The sequence below is a fragment of the Ammodytes marinus genome (genome assembly GCF_949987685.1).
Source record: "Ammodytes marinus genome assembly, chromosome: 2".
NCBI lineage: Eukaryota > Metazoa > Chordata > Actinopteri > Uranoscopiformes > Ammodytidae > Ammodytes > Ammodytes marinus.
Genome location: NC_137231.1, coordinates 18924356 through 18947122, shown reverse-complemented (window position 1 = coordinate 18947122; position 22767 = coordinate 18924356). Strand labels below are relative to the sequence as shown.

At 40.7% G+C, this 22767-nt stretch overlaps 2 protein-coding genes across 6 annotated transcripts in view; both read right to left on the bottom strand.

The window, feature by feature from the left end:
- Positions 1 to 15028, bottom strand: part of clip1a (CAP-GLY domain containing linker protein 1a) — a 31666-nt gene extending 16638 nt beyond the window's left edge. For 2 of the 4 annotated variants that reach the window (XM_080040350.1, XM_080040353.1), the window contains exons 1-8: positions 14906 to 15028; positions 6513 to 6814; positions 2589 to 3151; positions 1753 to 1877; positions 1446 to 1662; positions 1155 to 1352; positions 935 to 1026; positions 604 to 664 (exon numbers count right to left, since the gene is read on the bottom strand). In XM_080040350.1, the coding sequence (XP_079896476.1) occupies positions 604 to 664; positions 935 to 1026; positions 1155 to 1352; positions 1446 to 1662; positions 1753 to 1877; positions 2589 to 3151; positions 6513 to 6594 (1338 nt within the window). In that variant the 5' untranslated portion in view covers positions 6595 to 6814; positions 14906 to 15028. Of the gene's footprint in view, positions 1 to 603; positions 665 to 934; positions 1027 to 1154; positions 1353 to 1445; positions 1663 to 1752; positions 1878 to 2588; positions 3152 to 6512; positions 6815 to 14334; positions 14433 to 14905 lie in introns of those variants that run through there. The other 2 variants (XM_080040352.1, XM_080040351.1) reach the window with 2 other exon arrangements.
- Positions 15029 to 15369: 341 nt separating this feature from the next.
- On the bottom strand, positions 15370 to 22403 carry zcchc8 (zinc finger, CCHC domain containing 8; the record flags this gene model as incomplete). 2 transcript variants are annotated; one of them, XM_080039638.1, is made up of 15 exons in its annotated part: positions 15370 to 16821; positions 16861 to 17492; positions 17694 to 17808; positions 19208 to 19294; positions 19723 to 19838; positions 19974 to 20116; positions 20235 to 20371; positions 20460 to 20520; positions 20634 to 20699; positions 20933 to 21036; positions 21165 to 21242; positions 21322 to 21424; positions 21858 to 21932; positions 22015 to 22057; positions 22214 to 22394. In XM_080039638.1, the coding sequence occupies 15 exons, from the start codon at positions 22392 to 22394 to the stop codon at positions 16501 to 16503; spliced, it is 2262 nt and encodes a 753-aa protein (XP_079895764.1). In that variant the 3' UTR covers positions 15370 to 16500. The 2 variants fall into 2 exon arrangements, with proteins under 2 accessions (XP_079895764.1, XP_079895765.1); XM_080039639.1 differs by having other exon boundaries at positions 15370 to 17492; positions 22214 to 22403.
- Positions 22404 to 22767: the final 364 nt, after the last annotated feature.

Here is a 22767-nt window from a genome sequence, read left to right as displayed (position 1 = left end):
CCCCAGGCAACTCATAGTACAACAACACCAAACAGGTTTGTTGACCTCATGGATATCAGGCCTGGGTATACATTTATTTCTGGTTTAGGCATAGCCTGGCCTCTTCATCAAAGCTGCAGAACTCCTCATCACTGGTTGCATGTGACAGCACACCATCTAATGATTAAGCCAGTATAAAACTGTCCGCTCAAACAAACCTACTGATACTGCAGAACAAACAAAGAGATAATGCAAACGTTCTCTCTGGACACAACTGTCACTCTATGACGAACGATACAAGTTCAAGTGCAAACTGCATTGGAACTCTATCCAAAGACACATGGATATAAACAAATAAATTAAACAACTTTATTGTCAAGGATATAGGGCAATGTTTATGTTAACTGTAATCCTGAGATGGAAACAGGATGAAGGGTGACTGGAGCACCTGCTGATTAATATTAATATTTGTTATATCAGCAGGACAAATTTTGAGATGTCTTTATTTAATAAAAATAGAAATGTCTTATATGATATCATTGCATTAACCAATGTGTTGTTTTTGAAACATAATAAAATAAAATGTGCAAGTTGCAATTGTGTGAATATGTGTTGTGAATTTACCTCCAGGTCTCCTTTGGTAATGCAAGCTTCCTCTACGCGGAACTGAAGGTCCTCCGTCTTCCTATTCAACAGCAAAAATATTATGTTTTTGTTTGTTGTTGTTGTTGTTTCAGTAAATGTGGCAGGTTAAGGACCTTTAACTACAATGATCAAGGTTAAACAAACTCAGGAACAGATCTTTCGTCATGACTTTATAAGATTGCAATGGTATAAGAGCAGTATGAGCTTAGCTGCCATTTCTCACTTTTATAAACTTACATACATAATAATTAATACATCAAATAGATACTAGTGAGTGTCTTTGACTGGTCACACCTCTGGGAATCCTTACCTACGCTCCTCTTCCAGCTGATTCAGCAGCTCGACTTTGTCTTTGTCTGCAGCTCCTACCAAGGCACGTAACTGGTCCATCTTTGCCTCAATCTGAAAGGTTGACATAGAACCAAAAATAATATAGATGATGGGGCAATGAAGAGAGATTTAATTTTAAGAATATTTAGGATTAACAGGTTAATTCAGAGTGTTATTAGTACACCACTGGGTGAGCTGACCTGCTCCCTATCTTCCCTTAGCACAGTAATTTCTTGCTCCATCTCTCCAACATGGCTAGTGGCCTTGGCAACCTCAGCTCTCTCCATGTCCCTCTCAGCCATTAGCTGCTCAATGTGCTGCTGCTTCTCCTTCAGTACCTCCTGCACGGCTGTGGTGCCGGAAATCTTTCGATTATACCTTGATGATGTCTCTGTTAGCTATGGGGAGATGGATACAAACATGGTCAGACTGAGGAGTAAGCACAGCATAACAAACAGATGAGTTCAACTTTGTGTGTGTCCATGTCTCACCAGGCCTGTGCGGCTAGGCTTGGCGCTAACAGAGGACGCCACAGAGCTCATTGAACTGATGGAGGAGGCACTAGGGCTTCGCTTAAGCCCCGACGGTGTGGCCACTACCTTCCGAACTGTTGTTTTTGCTTTGGCTGGCGTGGTTGAAGGGAAGCCAATGCGTGTGACTTTGTGCACTGGAGCAAATAAGCCATACTTGGGTTGGCACTGAAAATATCTGGGGACAGATAATTGAATACAATCATGATAGTGGAAGCCTTCATATACAGGTATGTGTGGTAAATTGAGAAATCCAGTGGTTTTGTACCTTGTGCCTGCCACTGCCCCGTCATTTTTTCCTAATGGTTCATCCAATTCCACACCACACCACTCGCCTTTGGCAAAATCTGTTTCTCCAAGGAAACGAACCACTCCTGCCTTTGTACCACCAACCTGAAGAGAAAAAAATAAAACATTAGCGACCATTTAATCTTCTCAAGAGATAAGAGGGGCCTAAAGAGTAATCAGCTTTGCCTGGTTATAACCCCTGAGTGAGATAATTCCATCAAACAGAAAAAAACATGCACTGGCTTTGAACAGAATGAGGCCAAACTATCAACATGAGATACTCAAGATGTTTTTTTTTTCAATTCCTTAAACACATAGCTGCAAGGTTTACAAGGTACTTAATTAGGTAATGGCACAATCATATTTATTTACATAATGTGCTCCTGGCTAAGGAAAAAGAGAAAATGTAAGGGCTCCAGCAAGATCTGGACAGCAATACACAAGCAATCTCCTTTGCAGGTCTGTGTGCACTGTCCATAACAATTTATTGGTTCCCACAGACTTATAAGCCAATCATCAATAAGAGCCACATGCAGTTAGCATGGCGGCAGACCTTGATAATTGAAATTTTGAGAAGCAGACAGACAGCTTAAGGAAGAAGGAAGGTGCTTATCAAGATACTATTTTACAATAATTCTGTATTACGTAGTACATTATATTTCTTGAGTCAAGGGACTTTGACTTTATGAATAACTATTCATGCTTATGCTAATGTTGCTAAGTTCACAGAGGTACAATTCTAGAGCTCACTTTCCGGAAATATCCAGGGAAGAAAAGGGTATCTTTTTTTACTTTTAGATTAAAAAAAAACTTTACCAATACACGGTCGTTCATCTTCAGCTCTCTTTCCCCCTTCTTCACTGATCCGGTATCTGAGAGGTTGGAGACGGATTCACTGTTTGTGTGTGCGAGGTTGGAAGGTGGTGTAGCTGGAGCTGGCGTAGCCGGAGCAGCGGAGGCGGCCTTCTTGGCTGCGGACGTAATTGATGGTAATTTTGTGGCGGGTGTATGTGAGGCCACACTACTAACTGAAGGAGTGGGTGATGCAGCGCGAGAGGGCGGTGCTGTCTGCGTTCCGTTAGCCTCTCCTTCTGTGTAAGACAACTTGGATGGGCGGGTAAATATTCCTCGCAGGGCTTCGCACTTGAAATAGCGCACCCCTGCCACCGACCCATCATTCTTCCCAATTGCCTCATCTAGAACAATACCTGCCCACTGTCCTGGGGCAAACTGTGCCTCTCCCAAAAACTGTATGACGCCTGGCTTATTCCCATTCACCCATACTCGCTCCCCAATCTTGAAGTTCTCCCCAGCATCCTGGCTATCTCCTCCGCTGGCATTTGCAGCTGATTTGTCGACTGCACCAACTTTAGATCCTGCTGAAAGATAATGAGAAAAAAAGAAAACAGAGCTTTTTAAAAATCCATTATGATTAAGTAATACACGGTCATCCTCGCACATGGAAATAATAGATGTGAGGTGGCATCCAAATTAACAGTAGCAACGGCCAAAATTTCTGATTGGCTCTCAGAGTCCTGTCTGACACTCAACATCAGTAAGACAGCATGCATGTACTTTTATAATAGAACAGGGTTTCTCAACGGGGGCGGTACCGCCCCCTGGGGGGCGTTCGTACAACCTAGGGGGGCGCTGGGACCAGGCTGGGACAGAAGAGCTTCTTTTTTTTTTTAATAAATATATTCTAAACTTTCTTAAAAATCTTATAAATCTTTTGACTGCAAAAATAGGTTACCTGAAATAAACAGCCTATTTTAACTTTTCATGTTTCTAACCCCTCAACCTCTTTTTAACTATTCTCTCCAATGTTCTGCGGTCTGCTGACTGTCACAGCCTTAGAAAAGAGAAGGCTCTGCAGACAGCCAATCAGAGGTCTTTGAGTCAGAACAACCAGCCAATCAAAGCCTTAGCGGCAGAGGAATCAGCCAATCACAGACTAGTATAATGACGTTTACTGATATTACTAATGCTAATGCTAGCGCAGCGAGATTCAAACTTAAACTAACTATTGTCTCTGAGGTGGAGAAAACAGAGTAATCAGCCAAAGCATGGAGTTAACTAACACACAAGCAGAACCATGTTAAAGACACAACCCTCATATGTTGGAGAGGGACGATATACTAAACGCTGTGCACCGCGAGAGGCTCACTGAAGCCCTGTACAGCAGCCTTGGCAACACGCACCGTCTCCATCCTACTCTGCACTGTTAAACTGAAAGCTAAACTATCAGGTGAGGGAGGGGCCGATCGCACGGCTGGATGATAGGTTTGCTGCATTTAAAAGCCTTCACGTCTTCACGTGCGGTACAATGATAGTTTAACTAGGATTATTTTGTTTTAATGATAAAGGGAAGCAATGTTTGTTGTTATCATGTAGTCGCAATGTGTTAACTCCTCCTGTCGATCATTCACTGTGTTAGTTTCCAGTATTGTGCCGTAAAAATAAAAGCCCCCCGCGATATTTCTTTTCTTTTCTCTCCTTTCCCTATCTATTTTTTTACTCAGTAACGCAAGTGATATAAAATGTAGCGAAGTACAATACTTCACAATAAACATACTCAAAGTAAAAGTAAAAGTATAGGTTTTAAAAATCACTTAAAAAATTACAAGTAGCCTAAATAGTAAATGTAAGTAGTAAATGTAATTAGTAAATGTAATTCGCTACTTTACACCCCTGATTACAACCAATGCTGATAGTGTTTTTTCTTTTTATGCAACCAGCCACCTGACAGTGGGTTAAATCTGCCTATCATAGAACAGGCTCATATTGGGATTTTTTTTTAATAATTCTTATAAGAAACCAAAACAGCACAGAAAATATGTTTTATTGTTGATAGAGGATGTAGCCAAAACATATTCTTAATTGTGTGTGTATGTGTGTGTTTGTGTTTTTTTTGGGGGGGGGGGGGGCGCTAGAGTATCTCGGTAAGGTTAGGGGGGCGTTTGCTCAAAAAAGGTTGAGAACCACTGTAATAGAACAATGGAAGTCAGCCAGATATCATTGTTAATGGAGAAAGGATCCAGACTGCTTCACATTTTAAATATTTAGGAATAACTGTTAACTCACAGCTCTCATTTTAGAAACATGTGAAGCAGGTGTGTAAAACAGTCAGATTCAATTTAAGGAATTTTAGGTAGATTAGGAACCATCTCCAGTATCTCAAGCTGGTCACAAACTGGAAAAACAACATCTGCTCAAACAAACACTCAAGGTACTGAAAAAAAAGAAAAAAAAGATATCACCACTGTAAAATAATTCAAAGGCATAATCTCATGACCTTTGACAGTTTTGTGTTTCTTGCTGATGTAAATTTAATTTACAAATTAATTAATGATTTGGCCGCTCCTCCATTAAATGAGTTTGTGTCACTGCGCTCAGACAATGGAAGGAGAACTAGGACGTCCAACAGAGGCGACTGTGTAGTACAGCACAGATCCACTGAGTTTGGCACATCCGTATGGCCTGTTAGAGCCACGAAGTCTTTGAACTCAGTACCAAGCAAGATAAGAGAGTTGAACACCTTTGCTGGTTTTAAATCTAAGATGAAATCATGGCTGAAATCAACCCAATCATGTACCCATCATGCATAGACTGTTGTGATGTCCTGCTGTCTTGAGGGGTATACTACGAAGCGAGATTAAGGGCTGAGCGAGGTCTGTTGAGTCTAAAGCCAGAGTTTTCAGTATCACGAAAGGTGGCTCTCTTTCTACCTTGCTAGATCACCGTGGTAACAGAGGCTGCACGGCTAACCTGCTCAGACCAGTTTTTGTTCCAGAGTTTGAGCTTAAATTCGGCTCTTAGAGCATTTTGAATTCCCGCGGACCAGACTATATTGTATATATAGGCTAAATGGTGTAGTGTTTAAATCCGAGTTCAACCTTTAGTTGCTTTATAATGCCACGTTACGCACTGCGAGAACGATCTATAAAATAAATTAATCAATTCAGTAGCCCAATTTTCTTCCACTCTCTCCTTATTTGCAGTAGGAGTTTTTTTCCGGCTCTCTGTTTTCTGCTGTTTTGTGATCATTCAGACTGACAAACTCTTCCTCTTTAGTGAAGTCAGCGACGCACTTTTTTTTTTGTTTGTTTTTTACTCAGCTGCTCGCAATCAGTCCGTTTGTGTAAAGTTAGCGGCACAAGATTAGTTTATTCTGTGCGGATGTAGAGTCAAATGACGGGTCAAACGCCCCCTTTCATGGGGACGCGCACAGAGCCTGAAGCTGAAACCCTCATTCATCATAGGAGGTTGATAACTGCCTTCGTGATACTGGTCAGCTCTGAGCAAGGGTATGCGTTACATTGAACCAGATCAAGAAAAGAGAGCCGGGCTCTGTTGAGTTTGCTTCGTAGTATACCCCTTTGGTGGCCCAATGTTATAATGTTGTTGTTGTGGTGTCCCAATTTTGTGATTTTGTTGTTATTGTGGTGTCCTAAATGTTGTGATTTTATTTTTTTACATTGTGTTGTGTTTTACTGTTGTAAAACCGTGTGTTATTGTTTTTATACTTAAGTGTTATGGTTTCCCTTTTGACAGAGATGTTATCCTCTGTTTCCTGCCCAGGGATTACAGATGAAAATTGTCTTATAGCTAATTCTGGTACTGCTAATGTGCTGTGCATTTTCCCTGTCAAATAAACAAATAAATAAATAAATAAATAGACTCTCATGTGAGAAAGACAAATGTGACAAATGCTAGGTAAAACAAGTTGAATATTTGTACCTGTGCTGGGGTTGGTTTTGGGAGCTGCTGGCTTAGCGATCTTGCTAGGCACTTTGATCCCACTTGGCTTGGCTGTGCTCATGTTTCCTCCTGTGATCTGTTGGACCCACAAGGCTTGTGTCCGTCAGTGGGTACAGGCTGACCCCAGACCATCAAAACTACTGTTTGCAACGCTGTGCCGGCAAAGTTGATCTCTCTCCACACCAAAACTGTCTTTTTAAAAATAAAATAAAAAATGTGGAACAAAAAGAAAAACAGGAAAAGGGAGGAGGGAGGAAAAAGTGTCCCTGACAAAAAGGACCCTGTTTGGAGAGAGAAAAGAAAAAGGGCAGGATACATTACTTGACTTTATTTAAGTTTACTCAATTATAATTGTTGGCTAACTAAAACATTTTTTTAATTATTTGATCAGATTAAATAATAATCTAGGCCAGTTTACAATTTGCTAACTTTTTCCTGCCTCTGATTCGGCTGTGAGTACACATTTACAGCAATAACTAAAGTAGAAAGTGAACTAATTGGAGGAAGTACAGATATGCCTTAAAGGCATGTTCATATACTTTGTTTTTTGTGCTCTGTTAATGGAAGCATTTGGTTTCTGTTATGACAACAAGCTCTTCAGCACACACCATGACACAGTTAGACCTAAAAATACCCTGTCAACGGCAGGCCGATATGCAGTCTATGTCACTGCCATCATGAACTTCAGAATAGCATATCATCTATGTCCTTGATCACTATACACACAATTCCATTAACACAATCTCCCACTCAGTCTATCACTCTGGCCTATTAAATCATGTAAATCAGGCATCTTTTTCTAAAACAGGATTATTGTAGCAACAAGACCAGTACTACCACCAGATTATCACGTTTGTCAGATTACTTCAGCACAGAAAATGTACTATCTAAACATGGCCGCCCTATTTTTAGTAGTTTAACAATATATGGTATTTTGGTGGGTTTTTAAAAAGCCATTGCCTTGATTCATTAAATTAAACAAAATCAAAATAATGACATCATGCTTTGAGTTTCAGGTCAATCTACTCTCAGAACTGCAAAATCCCAGTCTATTTCAGTGAAGTGGTGGGTGCATCAAACAATCATTATCTCTGAGAAACAGGTGCACACACACACACACACACACACACACACTTAGGATATCAAGTCTGATGCCTGAATGTGTAACTAACAACAAACAATAAACGCGGCAATTTGTATCTCAATAACCTGACATTACAGCAACTGGAAAGTGAATCTGTATAAGAATATCTCATGAAGCCATATTACAACCTTACATTTGGTTAAAAAAAGGAATAGTGATAAGAAAATAAAAAATAAAAGTTAGGACAATATATATAGGGGAGAGTGGCCTAAGTTGTGCAACTTTTAACTCAAAGTGACTTTAAAGTAAGGCCTTGACAGTAAAGTCTCCAACTCAAATATATACATATATTTCAGGGTGTTGTGCATCCCTGGCAATAAAAACTTTGGATCTGGAATAAACTGTTGAAGAAATATAGCTTTCGTAAAAAAAAGTTGTCTTGATGCACAACTTGCCCCCGGTGTGGTGTAAGTTGTGCGGTTGGAGAGAATACCATGGGGTGAATTGTGCCATTGATATATATCTCATAAACTGTAATGCAAGACCAATCCATTAGACAATCACTTATTTAAGGTGTATTTAAAGTAAATAGTTGACAAAGATTGAAGGACAATTTTCTTAAACAAGGCCTAGCAGATCTAATGGTTTTACCTGCAAAGCTCACAATGACAAAGTCACCATCATCATCTTTCTGGCCATCTGAACTCTCACCAGTGGTGTCATTAAGTGGAATTGAGATGTCACTCTCTTCTGAGCTACTGTAGACAATCACTTTCTTTTGGTGACCAGCGTATACAGCCATGCCACTGGCACAACTCTCAGAAATGTACTTTGCACTAGTTGCTCCGTGCTTGTGGAACCAACTGCCACCTGACAAATGTGATTCCCCTATATTTCTGCCTTTAAAATCAAGGCTCAAAACCCATATGTACACCCTGGTGTTTCCTCCCCATTAACTATCTTACCTCTGCACTACTATCTGTGTTTATGTGGATGTATGGGCTTTACGTCTTTTATTTTGGTTATTGTTATTTTACCTTCATTGTTTACCTACTGAATGCACTATGTACAGCACTTTGGACAGTGCAAACTGTCATAAATGTGCTTTTATAAATAAATTTTACTTACTTACTTACAACTCACCCAGGCCCTTTGGCACAAATCATCCCAATCCCAGAAATTTGGATAATAAGCATGATGCAGCAATTTAGGGCTGACATTGTGCTAACTGTATAGACTCAAAATGTAGCATACCAAAGCACTAAAACATGTGTCAAATGTTTTCAAACTTGTCTATAATTGTTCAGACACAATAATCAAAAAACCTTGATCATGGAAATTTTACTTTGAAAGGCAAAACACAGTTTTTTGATCTTAAATGTGCTTATATCTTATTCCTTGTGTCTCCCTTCTTTACAGGATGAGTCAAATGGATGGCTCTTCTTAAATATGTGGTGACATTTCCAATTTCTTCCACGGTTTTCTAGAAACAAGGGGTGGCACAACTTCCAAAATGCACAACTTAGGCCACTCTCCCCTACAAGTGTTACCAAAGAGGAAAAACATCTTGTTTTGGATAAATTTAGAGTACACGATTAGAGAAAATTCTGAACTTGGAATTTGACCTTATGGGTCAGAACAGGGTGCTTACTTTTTTTTACAGGGTGTGTAACTAGTTTTTAACTCATTCATTAACACAATGCATGCCACTCCACCAATGCAGTGCTTTTGCTTATAACGGTTATTATCACAGATCAGGGAAGTACAGTATATGAAATGTTAAGGAAATGGTTTCATTCTCTCTTTAGCACAATCATTGATTGCAAATGTTTGCAAATGGGAAAAGTAACAAATGTTTTGAATGTTCACAAGGGTTTCCTTTTCAATGAAATTAACCTATAACATTTCAAATCAATCAACCCAGTACTTTCGAATTTCCGTGCAAAGCTGTCAAATAGTTTTAATTCAGACTCAGCCAAGATGTTAGATCTCACACAGCGTGAAAATGTAATATAGAATAGTGTGACACAAACGTGCATTTCATTCCTGAAAGGGCCTAAAGCGCTATAGTACCCTACACCCACTGTTCAGCAAAACAACCAAAAAAACATGGCCATGGTCTTCTATACAGTCTATGGGTGTCACCGACACCCTTCTAGATATTTCTCAGCAGAATAAAGGGTGGCCATGAGAAGGTGACCTAGTTCAAATGCAGTGATCCAGTTTTCTATTGCCGTTAACCCCAACCCTTTTGAACGACACTGATTAGTGCTTTCAGCCTTCAGGTCAAGAGAAGCCGGAGGAAAAAAAGCATCTCAATGACTGAATAATGTACTGTGGTAAAGTCACGCAAATAGAGCTTACATGGAACCTTATTAATCTTTAGAAATTAATTTTGTAAAAAAAGAAGAAGGAAACCTAAAAAAAATCAATATCTAATCTAATTGAAGGATAACCCTGTTCTAAAAATCTTATACTGATGAAATCAGAATTTACCACAACATTAACTGAGGATGTTTCAGCTCAGATTGGTGAGCTGAAGCAGTCAACTAAAAATTATCCATTTAGTCTGGAAAATGTCCCACTGCAGTAATGTTAATCTTTTGCCACTGACTCTCACTCTAATCTGTAGATAGGAAGAAAGCCAAATACAAATGTGTTGCAGAAGTTTAGGGGAATTAAGATACTGACATATTAAAAGGTACATTTATTTTATAGATTACATTTATAATTCAGTATGAAGCTATGATCAAATCCCATGAGGTCCGGTTTCATTTTTTCCCCTGATATACACAAACAGAAACTGGTAGATGGCAAGCTGTTAAACAGAACTGAGATTAACTCTACTTCTCAAAAATGTCAGCAGAGATATAATCAGCTTCCATGTTGGTATTGGCATGTTCATGCTAAGAGACTACAACAAGCAATGGCTATGAAAAGTATGGACAGAATTTGGGAAGATTTCACTAAGCTCTGTGATCAACAGCATGTTGGAAAACTTCCTACAGAATTCAACAAAATCAATATGCAGATAATATATTTGTAGTTCAATAGCTGATGGTCAAGGGAATTGTATTTTCAGTTGAGTATTTATTGCTGACTAAAAGAGCACAAAGAACTTATGACACAGATTGAAGCTGAATCTGCTTGCATGATTTGTAACAGTAGAAACTCTCCATCCATTTCACCCTCCCATGTAATTGTTAACTGTAGGGAGGCCTGGGAGGGTGTCACTGGTTACACAAGCCAGTGGGATTTCATTCCACATTGCTTTTCAGTAGGCTAATATTAGCTATTGACATCAAGAATATTCAACAAAGAACACACTTGGTATGTTTTCATAGCGAGTCCAGTTGTGACTGAGTGGTCTACGTCTACAGCCTCTACTAGATGCTGGAAGAAACCTTGTCTTCACTATTTCTGCTTTACAAAACAATCAGGTTATTTCTTATAACGATTCAAAAGCCAGTTAACTCATAGCTAGTTTTCACCAAAAACATAATACAACATCTGCATTTATTGATGTGAGCCACACTCCTCCTGTTTGTACCATGCCTAGGGCCAAGGCACACTCTGGTTCTTCCCTTTTGAGGAAACATCTGCTGCTAGGATTATGTGCCTCCCCCCTGCTAGCACGGACAGAGGAAGGTGTAAAAAAAAAAAAAAAATCACCAACAGGACACGAGACAGAATAAGAGCCAAACGCCTACAGCATCCTCATTGGCTGTGAACACAGATTCACCAGCTTTCAAGTGAACAACGCTCATTGTCTAGTCTACGAACGTTAATTAAGTACGGGCACTCAAGCATTGAGGGCCCGTAATTATTACTCTCCACCATACTTATTCTGCTTCTTCTTCTTCTTCTTCTTCTTCTTCTTATTCTCCCCCAAATTTCTAGCTGCTTCTCCTCCCACACCGTTTCACGCAGACATGCAAAAATTTCGCACAACGTGCGTCCCCACCCCCCGGGGTGTGCTATTATACAGTTTTTCCGAATTCCGCTAGGGGGCGCTGTAATGAGGTCCCGACTGAAAGAACTTTGAAAGGCCACGCCCCGCACGCCGTAACTCCGATTGACTTGAAATTTCTCACACAGGTGTATGTTAGGGTGCTCTACAAAAAAGCCTCTTGGACCATAAAAAGTGTTCTGGGAATATTTTCGGCTAATTAGCATAAACTGAAAAACAGCGTGTTATCCACAACTTTCGGAAATTTGACTGTATCAACACCAAATTTCTCGTGAAGCCCCGGGGGACTACAATAAACATACCCGTAAAAGATTAGTAGGACAACTTGAAAAACATGGCCGCCATTGACCAAAACGTTTACGCAGGGGCGGGGCATAATAACACGTTGGCCATAACTCCTTAACCATAGGTCCTATCATCATGAAACTTGCTGGGTATGTGCAGAAGTCATGTGGTAGCATGTCCATCGAAGCATATCGAGATTAACCCAAAGGGGGCGCCACAAATGGGCGGGGCTTAATAACACGTTGGCCATAACTCCTTAACCGTAGGTCCTATCATCATCAAACTTGCTGGGTATGTGCAGAAGTCATGTGGTTGCATGTCCATCGAAGCTTATCGAGATGAACCCATAGGGGGCGCCACCAATGGGCGGGGCTTAATAACACGTTGGCCCTAACTCCTTCACCATAGGTCCTATCATCATGAAACTTGCTGGGTATGTGCAGAAGTCATGTGGTAGCATGACCATCGAAGCTTATCGAGATTAACCCAAAGGGGGCGCCACAAATGGGCGGGGCTTAATAACACGTTGGCCATAACTCCTTAACCATAGGTCCTATCATCATCAAACTTGCTGGGTATGTGCAGAAGTCATGTGGTAGTATGTCCTTCTAAGCTTATCGCGATTTAACCATAGGGGGCGCCACAGGGGCGGGGCCTATCCACAAATTGGCCATAACTCCTTAACAATAGGTCCTATCATCATCAAACTTGCTGGGTGTGTGCAGAAGTCATGTGGTAGCATGTCCCTCGAAGCTTATCGCGATTAACCCGTAGGGGGCGCCACAGGGGCGGGGCCTATCCACAAATTGGCCATAACTCCTTCACCATAGGTCCTATCATCATGAAACTTGCTGGGTATGTGCAGAAGTCATGTGGTAGCATGTCCCTTGAAGCTTATCGCGATTAACCCATAGGGGGCGCCACAAAAGTCACCCGACTCCGATTGACTTGAAATTGATTGCACATGTACAGCTCATGGTACTCTACAATTTCGCTCAAAGGAATTTTTTTTTAATTTCCGGTAGGGGGCGCTGTTATTAATCCCCGACTGAAGAAAGTTTGAGAGGCCGCGCCCCGCACACTGTAAGTCCGATTGACTTGAAATTTCTCACACTGGTGTATTTTAGGGTGCTCTACAAAAAAGCCTCACGGACCATAAGAGTCAACCTGGAAATACTTTCGGCTAATTGGCATAAACTGAAAAAAAGGGTTTTATCCACAACTTTTTCAAGTGTTACTCCATCAACACCAAATGTCCCACGAAGCCCCGGGGGACTGTGACGCACGTCTCCGAAAAATATCGGTAGGACAGCTTCAAAAACATGGCCGCCATTGACTAAAACGTTCACGCAGGGGCGGGGCTTAATTACAAATTGGCCATAACTCGTTGCCCGTAGGTCCTATCGTCGTGAAACTCGCGGGATACGTGCGGAAGACATGCGGTAGCGTGTCCCTCTAAGCTCGTCGAGGTTAACCCACAGGGGGCGCCACGAATGCGAAAACCGTCATTCAACGATGCGATGTTTGCCGGGCCACGCCCCTTTCCCCCCGACTCCGATCGACTCGTCGTTTGTCGGACGCGCGCGGCTCGCGTCGCTCTACGGTAAAGCCTCTGGGACCGCGGGGGTCGGCCGCGATTTTTTTCCTTCCCCGATTCGCGCGGGGGCGGCCCGTACTTTCCAAATCTCCGCGGGATTTCTAGTTTAACCTACCATACAAGCAGTATATCTTAACACTGCTCTTTCCTTCACAGACTCTGGCACTGATAGCTGGGCCCAGACGTAAGAGAGACCATAAATACTCAAATATATGGTAGGGTAGTTAAGGTTTCCACTGTAGCCTCAATGTAAAATCCAGACTTTCCAGAACTAAAGGAGCCTCTTCAATTGGAACAGCTTGGGTGTAAAGAGCTACTGTACAAATCATAATTGGCTGAAAACAACTAATACAAATGAAAAAAGTGACCTAGACTGCATATTTCCCCACCCATGTAAGCCATTGTCCTATATATCTTAAGCTCAAATTTCATATGAGGAAGTTTAAAGACGTAATAGAACTACAAAGTACTAATACAAATACAGGAACGTCAAAGTTTCGTGTGTTATTGTGTGCGCGGTTTCTAAGGATGCCACCCATCAAAGCTTTACTGTCCAAACAAGTTAAACCGCGTTATTTCTAAAACAAAAAAGGCACTATTTAAATGCCAGTCACACCTTTAAACCGCAAAAATGCACCGACTCCAGTACTGCACAGCTGTTTCCCTGTCAAACTAAAAACCGTGTACCTGAGATTTTAAGTACGTTATTCAGAGGTCTGGTCAACAAACTGGCATTTCAACGTACCCCACCCACCTCGTCCCCTCTGTCAGTAGCTAACGGATTGAGAACTGTCGATGAGGTGGCACATCTGGTAGGAGTAAAGCCTCTAAAAATTGTTTTTAAAAACCATGCCAGATAACTTACTAGCCAATTCTACGTATCCGGTGAAAAAATATCCAGTTTGTGATGAAGTATACCAGTAATTATATCCACATGTTCATATCCAAAATAACCACATGACCGACCACCGTCATAAGCATAGCGACTGAAGCAAATTCCATAAGTCAAGAAGTCTCCGCAATGTCACCGGAGCTCCAATAGGGCACACTGTTGCTGCAAGTTGAGAGTCAGCAAAACATATCGTTACAGATTAGATCCCCTGAAAAGATAGCTTGCCGTATAATGTTGCTGTAATACACAATCCGTTTACTGCGCTAGCCTCCCTGTTTTACAAAAATCCCAGCCTCTTATCACGATAGGAATAGACGTGATTAGTTGCCAAGTAACGTTAGCAGTGAGGCCCAGGCTATCCGGTTGTCAGGACCAAGAGGAGGGCTGGTTAGCTAGCTAGCTAACACCTCAAGTAACGTCTACTCTACCTGGTCAACTTTCACCTTGCGTTTAGTGTCCTGGTTTAATCAGCAGAAAAGGGATACGCAAATTTACCGAAATACATACCTACCCACTACCTCGGTGTGCGCTTGCTAATACTGACCTTATATGTGTTTGGACAGCCTACGTCTTCTGAGGAAAAAATTGACACTGCTAGCAAAGCTAAATTGAGAACCACGACGACTACTGCTCGGTGCACAACGGCCGACAGGAACGTCAACGGTAGGTGCCGACCAAAGATGATATGTTGAGTTAAGATGGAGCACTCCTCACTCCCGAAAGCGCTAAACAATTTACGGACGAAAATGTAACTGTTTGGAAATCAAAGGGAGCAAAATCAAAGGGAGCCACCACACAGGGCTCATAACTTTGTACTGTGGAGCAGTTCAAACGTTTTTAATATTGTCAAATATAAAATTATATTATCTTGAAAAAACAAACTATTTGAGAAGAGTGTTCAGAGATTAAATCCAGAATTTTGACTAAAATGTCTAAATTTTTAATACAAAAACAGCATTTAAAAGTACATGTCAAAATCCTAACCCTGTGACTGCAGGCAGTGGGTAATGGATTTATTACAAACACACTGCATTAAAACCATCAGTTGCACTTGACGTGGATAAAAATGTTCTGTCCTCTTGCCATTATCGAGTCCAGCGCACCAAGACACACACGTCTTGGTATGCATATTTGCACAAGTATGTACTGTTTGTAGGTGTGTGTGTGAGTGTTCGGTATGCATGCATGTGCAAGTTATTTGCAAGTCTTAGTACAATAATTCTGTGTGCATGGGAGTGTTTGTGTGTACTATATTTACTGTTTAAAATTTGAACTTAACTTTGAAACTGTATGCAAATATTTTACTATATTTTTCTCAATTGCATCTGTAAAATATTAAATACCAATTGTCATACTCAAATGTTAAGTCCCCCCAAATGTGTAAGGAAAGTTATTTGTACTCTAGTAATTTGTATTTTCTGCCAAAATGATAATTCAGGCAAACATTTTATTAAAAGCCGCAGTGACACTCAGGTGCATAGCAAGCCACTATAGTCTAACATATTGGTTCTTTGTGTTAAATCTCTGTGTGAACCTTTTATTGTAACTTTCTGCTGGCAGATCAGTTGAAAAGGGGAGTGATAGATTTATATCCCAGCCAAAATAAAGTTATTTGAATAATAACAAAACATTGTAATTTAAATTTTATGCCATGTTCATCTAAAATCACCATGTGAGCTGATTATAAAAAGCGGAACTACTGGGTTATACACTGGGTTCACAACTATAGGCAAAATAACATACTGAAGCAAATACAAGCATGTTTACTTTATGATTTTGGGAGGAGTTTAAGTGGGACACAAATGGAAAAAAGCCATTTAAACACCATGATATTAAAATTAATAAATGTCATGAAAATTACATCTTACAATAAAATCAACAGTGAGTAACACTACTGCAAGAAAAAAAACTGATGAATTGGTCAAGACCTACAAGCCATTGCTGTTGCAGATCCATTAGTGACTCTTCCCTCATTGTATTTTTACAGATCAAATGTATATACAGCTTAGACATTCAACTTGGTACAAAATAATAAACATCTAAAAAAAAACATGCTTGATGGGATGGTCATGAAAAATGAAAAAGTTTTTGCTTAAAAAATATCCATGTATCCTAATTCTAAATCAAGATAATACACTTTTACTTCTTTTTGGCCAAACTTCGAGGGGAACTTTTAAGCAAGTCTCTGATCCTAAGATATGTCCCTGTAGCTTCAGCAACTTCAGTGAATTCTGGTGTATCTTCAAATGGAACAATTCCAGCTGCAAAGTTACTCCGGTGAGGAACCGCTGATACCATTTCACCATGCTTTGGAGAAGCACAATCTCCAGCTCCACCATTAGAGAAATCTTGATCAGGGCTCTGTGGGTTGTCTTCCAGGTATTTGATTGGGTCAGAGCTCTGCAGGCTGGCACAATGGGATTTGACAGGAGCCGGACTCTGATGACTGTCCTCTTGGACCTTGACTGGAGCAGGACTCTGATGACTGTCCTCTTGGACCTTGACTTTGACTGGAGCAGGACTCTGATGACTGTCCTCTTGGACTTTGACTGGAGCAGGACTCTGAGGACTGTCCTCTTGGACCTTGACTGGTTCGGGACTCTGAGGACTCTCATCCTCGACTTTGATCGGTGCAGGGCTCAGAGTACAAAGCTCTTGAAGCTCTGGTTCCTTTGGATTTTCACTGCGGAGACACGGTACTGCAGGTTTTGATGTGTCCATTTCTTCCTCTTCCGTTTCTGTGTCTACATGCGCAGGTGTGGACACACTTGATGAACTGGGTACAGGAGTTCCCATTGCAGGTGTCTCACAGTCACTATTAGTGGCCGTGTCTGCATTTTCTAGAGCTGCCCAAATGAGCCTCTGCTGCTCCTCCAGTTCCTCCAATGACAGTTCATCCTCTGTTCCGTCCACGGTCTCATCGACTACTTCCCATTTACAACCCCGAAGAGCTGGCGAGCCGTTTGTGGGTGTGGGAGGGGGTGTACCTTTAGGGAGAGGTGGTGGAGTGGGTGTGGCAGGAGGAGTGCCATGAGGTAAAGGAGGAGGTGAACTGAAACAAGGTGAGCCAGGGGGCAGTGGAGGTTGGAACTGGAAGTCACCAAGGCCATGAGGATAAGGTGTTCCTGGGTCTGGAGGGAAAACATGAATAAAGTCACCCAAAGATTAGAAAGTGAAACGTTGACCAAACAAGGACACAGCTGTTCACATATTATTCAAACATTATCAATTCACAAGAACAAGAGATATCGTGATTACATTTTTTATTTAATAAATAAGATACTGTTGCAGTTTTGAACATTATCTCGCAAACAACAAAGATTTAAATTTACCTGATTCAATATCCATGTCTGAGCTCCTATCCGAGTTAGGACTCGGCCTTGTCTTTTTCCTGAGCTGTGGAGATGAGTCAGATTCATTCGGTCTCTTGTTGCTGGTGGCACCAGGCTGTTGGCAAGGATTAGTGACACGTGCAATCAAAGTATTTAAGGGCTCTTCTTAATGCACAATCAATCACAAATTCTCTCTTTGTGCAGTAAACTGATAAAAAGACTGAAAATAATATGAAATATCAGGCTGAAGCCTTCCATCACATACACTAAATGTTCATTTCTCTTATTTGTCCTTAAAGTGAGGGTTGTAAGCCATAGTTAGCAAGTTGCCTTGTGCAGATGGCAGTCAGCGCAGTCATTTTAAGGAGTTTGAGGGAGACGTCACTGCAGCAGAAGTCAGCCTTGTATTGTTGCAGAGGGGGCCATAAGAAAAACTTGTTTTTCTCCACACATAGAAATGCTTACTAAAACCTAAATATCTGTTCAACAGTTTTTTCTCCCACAGCTGTAGTATGCCACCAGACAGACGTTTTTGTAGTGTTTTTGTAGTGTCTCTTGAATAATTCGCAGTAGCTCTGAGTCGAGAGGCTGACTGACAAGTTCATACAAAAATGAAGGGCTGTCTGGTGGTAAACTAAAGCTGTGGAAAAAATCTCAGTTTATCGTACAATTGAACGGATATTTAGGTTTTAGGTTGGCATTTATAAATGTGGAGAAAAAAACGCCGCCTGTGCGCTTGCTTGTGCGCGTCTCATCTCATTAGCATCTGTACTTTGGCCACGGCACACCTCTCCCAAGTGTGCCGTGGCCAAGGGGCTGTTCCGTGCTGGAATACGGATGGCATGGTCACACTAGCCAAACGTTCTAGACTTTAGTATGCAAATGAGCTTGGGCACTGGGCCGCGGCCCTAGTGTGAGTGGCCCCTTACACTGTGGTACAATCGCGCCCGCAAAGCTGCATACACAGAGCAGCTGATAGAGAAACGCTTGGAGACACATTTATTTACTGCAGATCGCGGCCTTTCGCGCAGTTATGACCATGCAAAAGCACACAACGCACGTGCTAGTACATTCATTGTGCACCACTAAAAAAAAATATATATATATATATTTTTTTTTTGGGGTCGGTTGGTAGTCAAGGCAGGGGCCAGTAAATATTCCTTCGCGGGCCGGACCCGGCCCACGGGCCGCCTATTGAATAGCCCTGCTTTAATGCATCTAACTATACTTTACCCCTATATTCAGGTATCACTAAAATTGAAGAGAGCAGAATTCATAGTTGAAGGGTTGCTGATATGGGGGTATTATAATCCTTCAACAATTCATATGTAACATTATAGTAACTCCCTGTGTGAATGTGTACAGATCTGAAGATAGTATTCAAGGTGTTAGTGCTCACATTTATTATCCAGAAAGTTTGGTTAAAGTGGGACAAGACTGTCAAATAGGAAGCAGATGAGGAAAGAATTGTATTGCATTATAAGAGGATAAACCCAACCCCTAGAGGGACTTACCATAGGGAAGTTGTTGGACAGGTAGGCAGCATAGTTTTGCTTCATGTGATTGTTCTGCATTGGCATAGACCCATACTGCAGGAACTCCTGGATGTCAGGAAAAAAAGAAAGAGCAAGTGTGAGAAGGTTAAATATTGTAAAGATGTGGTGCCCCCAAAAATAACTGAAATATATGGACTTGAAAGTGCGTTTCATTACGATACCGACTCCTCCTGACAGACAAACCAATTTATGAACATATAAAGCTCAAAGTGTATCCACTCTACAGTATTTGCCTAAACCATTATCTTAATTTTGTGACATAATGTATATATAATTCAAATTTGAGGTTTTTAGCATAATGCTGATGAAATTACATCTTTACAGAATACTAAACTTTTTTCTTTTCATATTTTTAGGAAAAACTGAAGATACATAATATTAACATGACAATAAATATAACTCAATGACATGGACTCAGATGACTGGTGATATATTCAAGTTAAACATTTAAACGATTAAATTGTTAGATTTACATCTTTCATGTTGTGTGGGGCAGGTACATTGAAGCCTGGGAAATCAATCAGTTTAGAAACATCATAAGAGATATTTTGCGAATTGGCACCGTCGGCTGTATTGCCATCATTGGAAACTATAGAACAGAAAAACAGAGAAAAACACATTCAACCCAACCTCTATACAATTCAAATACATTGTGTTTTGCAGTTTGCTCAAGGAAGAATCATTGGGACCATCACATAGATTTTAATCCAATATAAAAACCTACCATTTCCATCATACAGCATTAAGCCAGAGTTTTCCATCTCTGCCTCTTTGAGCCAACCCGGAGGGTAGCCTAGCTGCCTCATGCGATAAATAAGAGGAGGGAGGGTGTTGCCTTCAACGCCCAGCGCTGTCAACAGCTCCTCACTGTTTAAAATAATAAAAGTGTAAACGATTCAATGAACAAGGTTTACTTTTGTTAAAATATATATTACATGTGAATAAATGATGCTTGTGTCTGTTGTGTCCAAAAAAACAATCCTGCCTCATGACTCCAGCCTTATATTTGGCAAACCGCTCCTCCACTTCATCAGCATGGTATCGCTGGTTACTCAGCATGCCCTGGTTGCTGTTCTGATTAAACTCCTTTCTTCTCTCATTAATTGCAGCCATGTCTTTAGGCTAGGAAGGTAATAATGTATACATTTAGTCAATAAAGTTGTTCTTATGTACAGCTCATACCATAATAAATTGTACTTGTTCTTCTTACCTTGGGACAGTCTCTCAGCTGATGACCACCCAAACCACAGTTGAAACACATGGATTTAGGTCTACAATGAAGAGATCAGTGATGGACTCATTATATAGTACTTTACGCCACATAGCAACAAAAGAAATTAAGTCATAAAGAGAAAATGGAAACTAAAAAAAACACCAGGCATACCTTTTTTCCTTCATTTCTATTTCCTGTCCATCTGTGCCAATGACTTGGTTGAAAACTTGGTGATAACTTTGCAACAATTCAGGAAGTTGTATCATGTTCATGCAAAACCAAATCATTATCTTGTTTGTTTCAGCGCCTTAAAAGAAATGAATCTCATATTCTAAAAATAAATCAAAATCTGGACAGCTTTCTATTCTTAAATTAATATTCCAGGGCAAGACAGTCCTCTACATATGCGAGACGTTAAAAAAACAATGAAGATTGTTGGTAATGTGTCAATTTATCCATCTTAAAGATACGTTGGAACCTCCCATCCATCTGTCAGCTGTGGGTTTTCATTCAGCAGAGGTTGCCCAAGTTTATCAAGACTGAACGTAGTGAAATGCAAGACACTTCCAACCACCTATCACAGAAAATAAGAAAATATGGTATGATGTCAACATCGCATGTAGACCTTTTTCAAAACATCACATTTCTCTTTAACATGTGACTAGAAATAGCGCAAACCTCTTACAGTAACAGTAGACTCACTTTAAAGGCTTCTGTTGATGTTTTTGCACCACTGGAAGTCGTCTTCTGCGGATCCTCATCCATAGCAAGAGCTGAATTCTTCATAAAGTATAAAACATTTTGTAGCAAAGTTATAGCTATTGATTCTAATCATGATTTTAAAAAAAATTATAAATACCTGAGGTTTCATTTGAAAGACAGATTGTTGCTTTTCATTGTCGAGTTTCTGGTGCTTCAAAATCACACTGCAGATGCAATCTTCAATTTCTTGACGACACTGCCTAAAAGGGAAGACATATAATTGTTTTTTATTAATTTATCATTATTTTTATTTCTGGACAGCGCTGCAGTGGTGGTTGCCTGTTGCACTACGTCCCATCTACCTTACTGTTTTAGGTGGAATTGCTTGACTTAGTTATGCTAGTCAATTTTCCTACTCGAATGAATAAAGTATCTTTCGATCCAACCATAAGAAGAACACTAACAAAACAGGTGAACTGCAACAATAGCAATTCATGTTGATAAGCTGCATTTAATTTGATTATCAATAATGAAAAACATGAATAAAGTTAATTTTAGTGAAATGTTTTACGACTAACTTTAACAATGTTAAAAAGTAATTGTACCACTACAACCATTACTTGACAAACAAACGAGACGTGAACATGTTTACTATAAATACACCCATTTAATTGATGCTAAAAGATTCCTTACTTTGAAATAATGTTGTTCGCATAAAGGATTTGAAGAACCGGCCCGTCAAAGTTGACATCTTCAACTAAGATGTCGCTGTAAAATCAAGGGGGGGAAATAAGCGATGACCAGTGGATTTACTTTGTTGTGCGCATTACCCTTGTGTCAGATTTTTTACCTTGGTCGGGTGAAGATGTTCAGCTTTCTTCTCAGACCTTTATGTGATCTAAAAGTTAAGGAAATTGATAGAAAGCCAACAAATAAAGCAGTGAACAGACATGATCAGGTTGTTCTGGTTGCAGACAGACTGTGCTAACGTTAGCCGGTGCTACAACCACAGTGCTAGCATACACTCAGCGCACCCGACACAAGGATATTGTCCTCGGTGAGTCTCTGTATATAGTCGTCGCTCTCATCCAGTCTGCTCTGCAGCGGACCCGTCTCCTCCTGCTCTTCCTTATCATTGTCATCTGTGAAGCGAATGTGCGTCGGGACGAGCGGTGCAGAGTCATCAAGCTGCTCAAAGAGCTCACTATCCCCGAAATCCACTTCAGCCATCTTTACCCAGCTCTGCTGCTGCGCATACAGGACATGAGGTCAGAGGTTGAAAACAACTACTCTTCGTATTCATTGGTCCGCTGCGTGTCACGTGACGTGTAAACGTAAACGATGACGATAGAGGACCTGTGTGGGATTTTCTTTACCCGCTACGCTGCCGTACAGTACAGGTTCAATCAATCCTACAATAAAAGTAGGCAAATGGGATCTCCTCAGACAACGGACATTTACACAACGAAAAAACAAACAAATTAGGCCACACATCTGTTCTGAAATAGTAAATCTGTAGCATTATATTCCGTATTCTTTTATAAAATGGAGATGCTGCTGTGGACTGTAAAACAGCGTTGAGGGCTTAACATACTCATGTTGA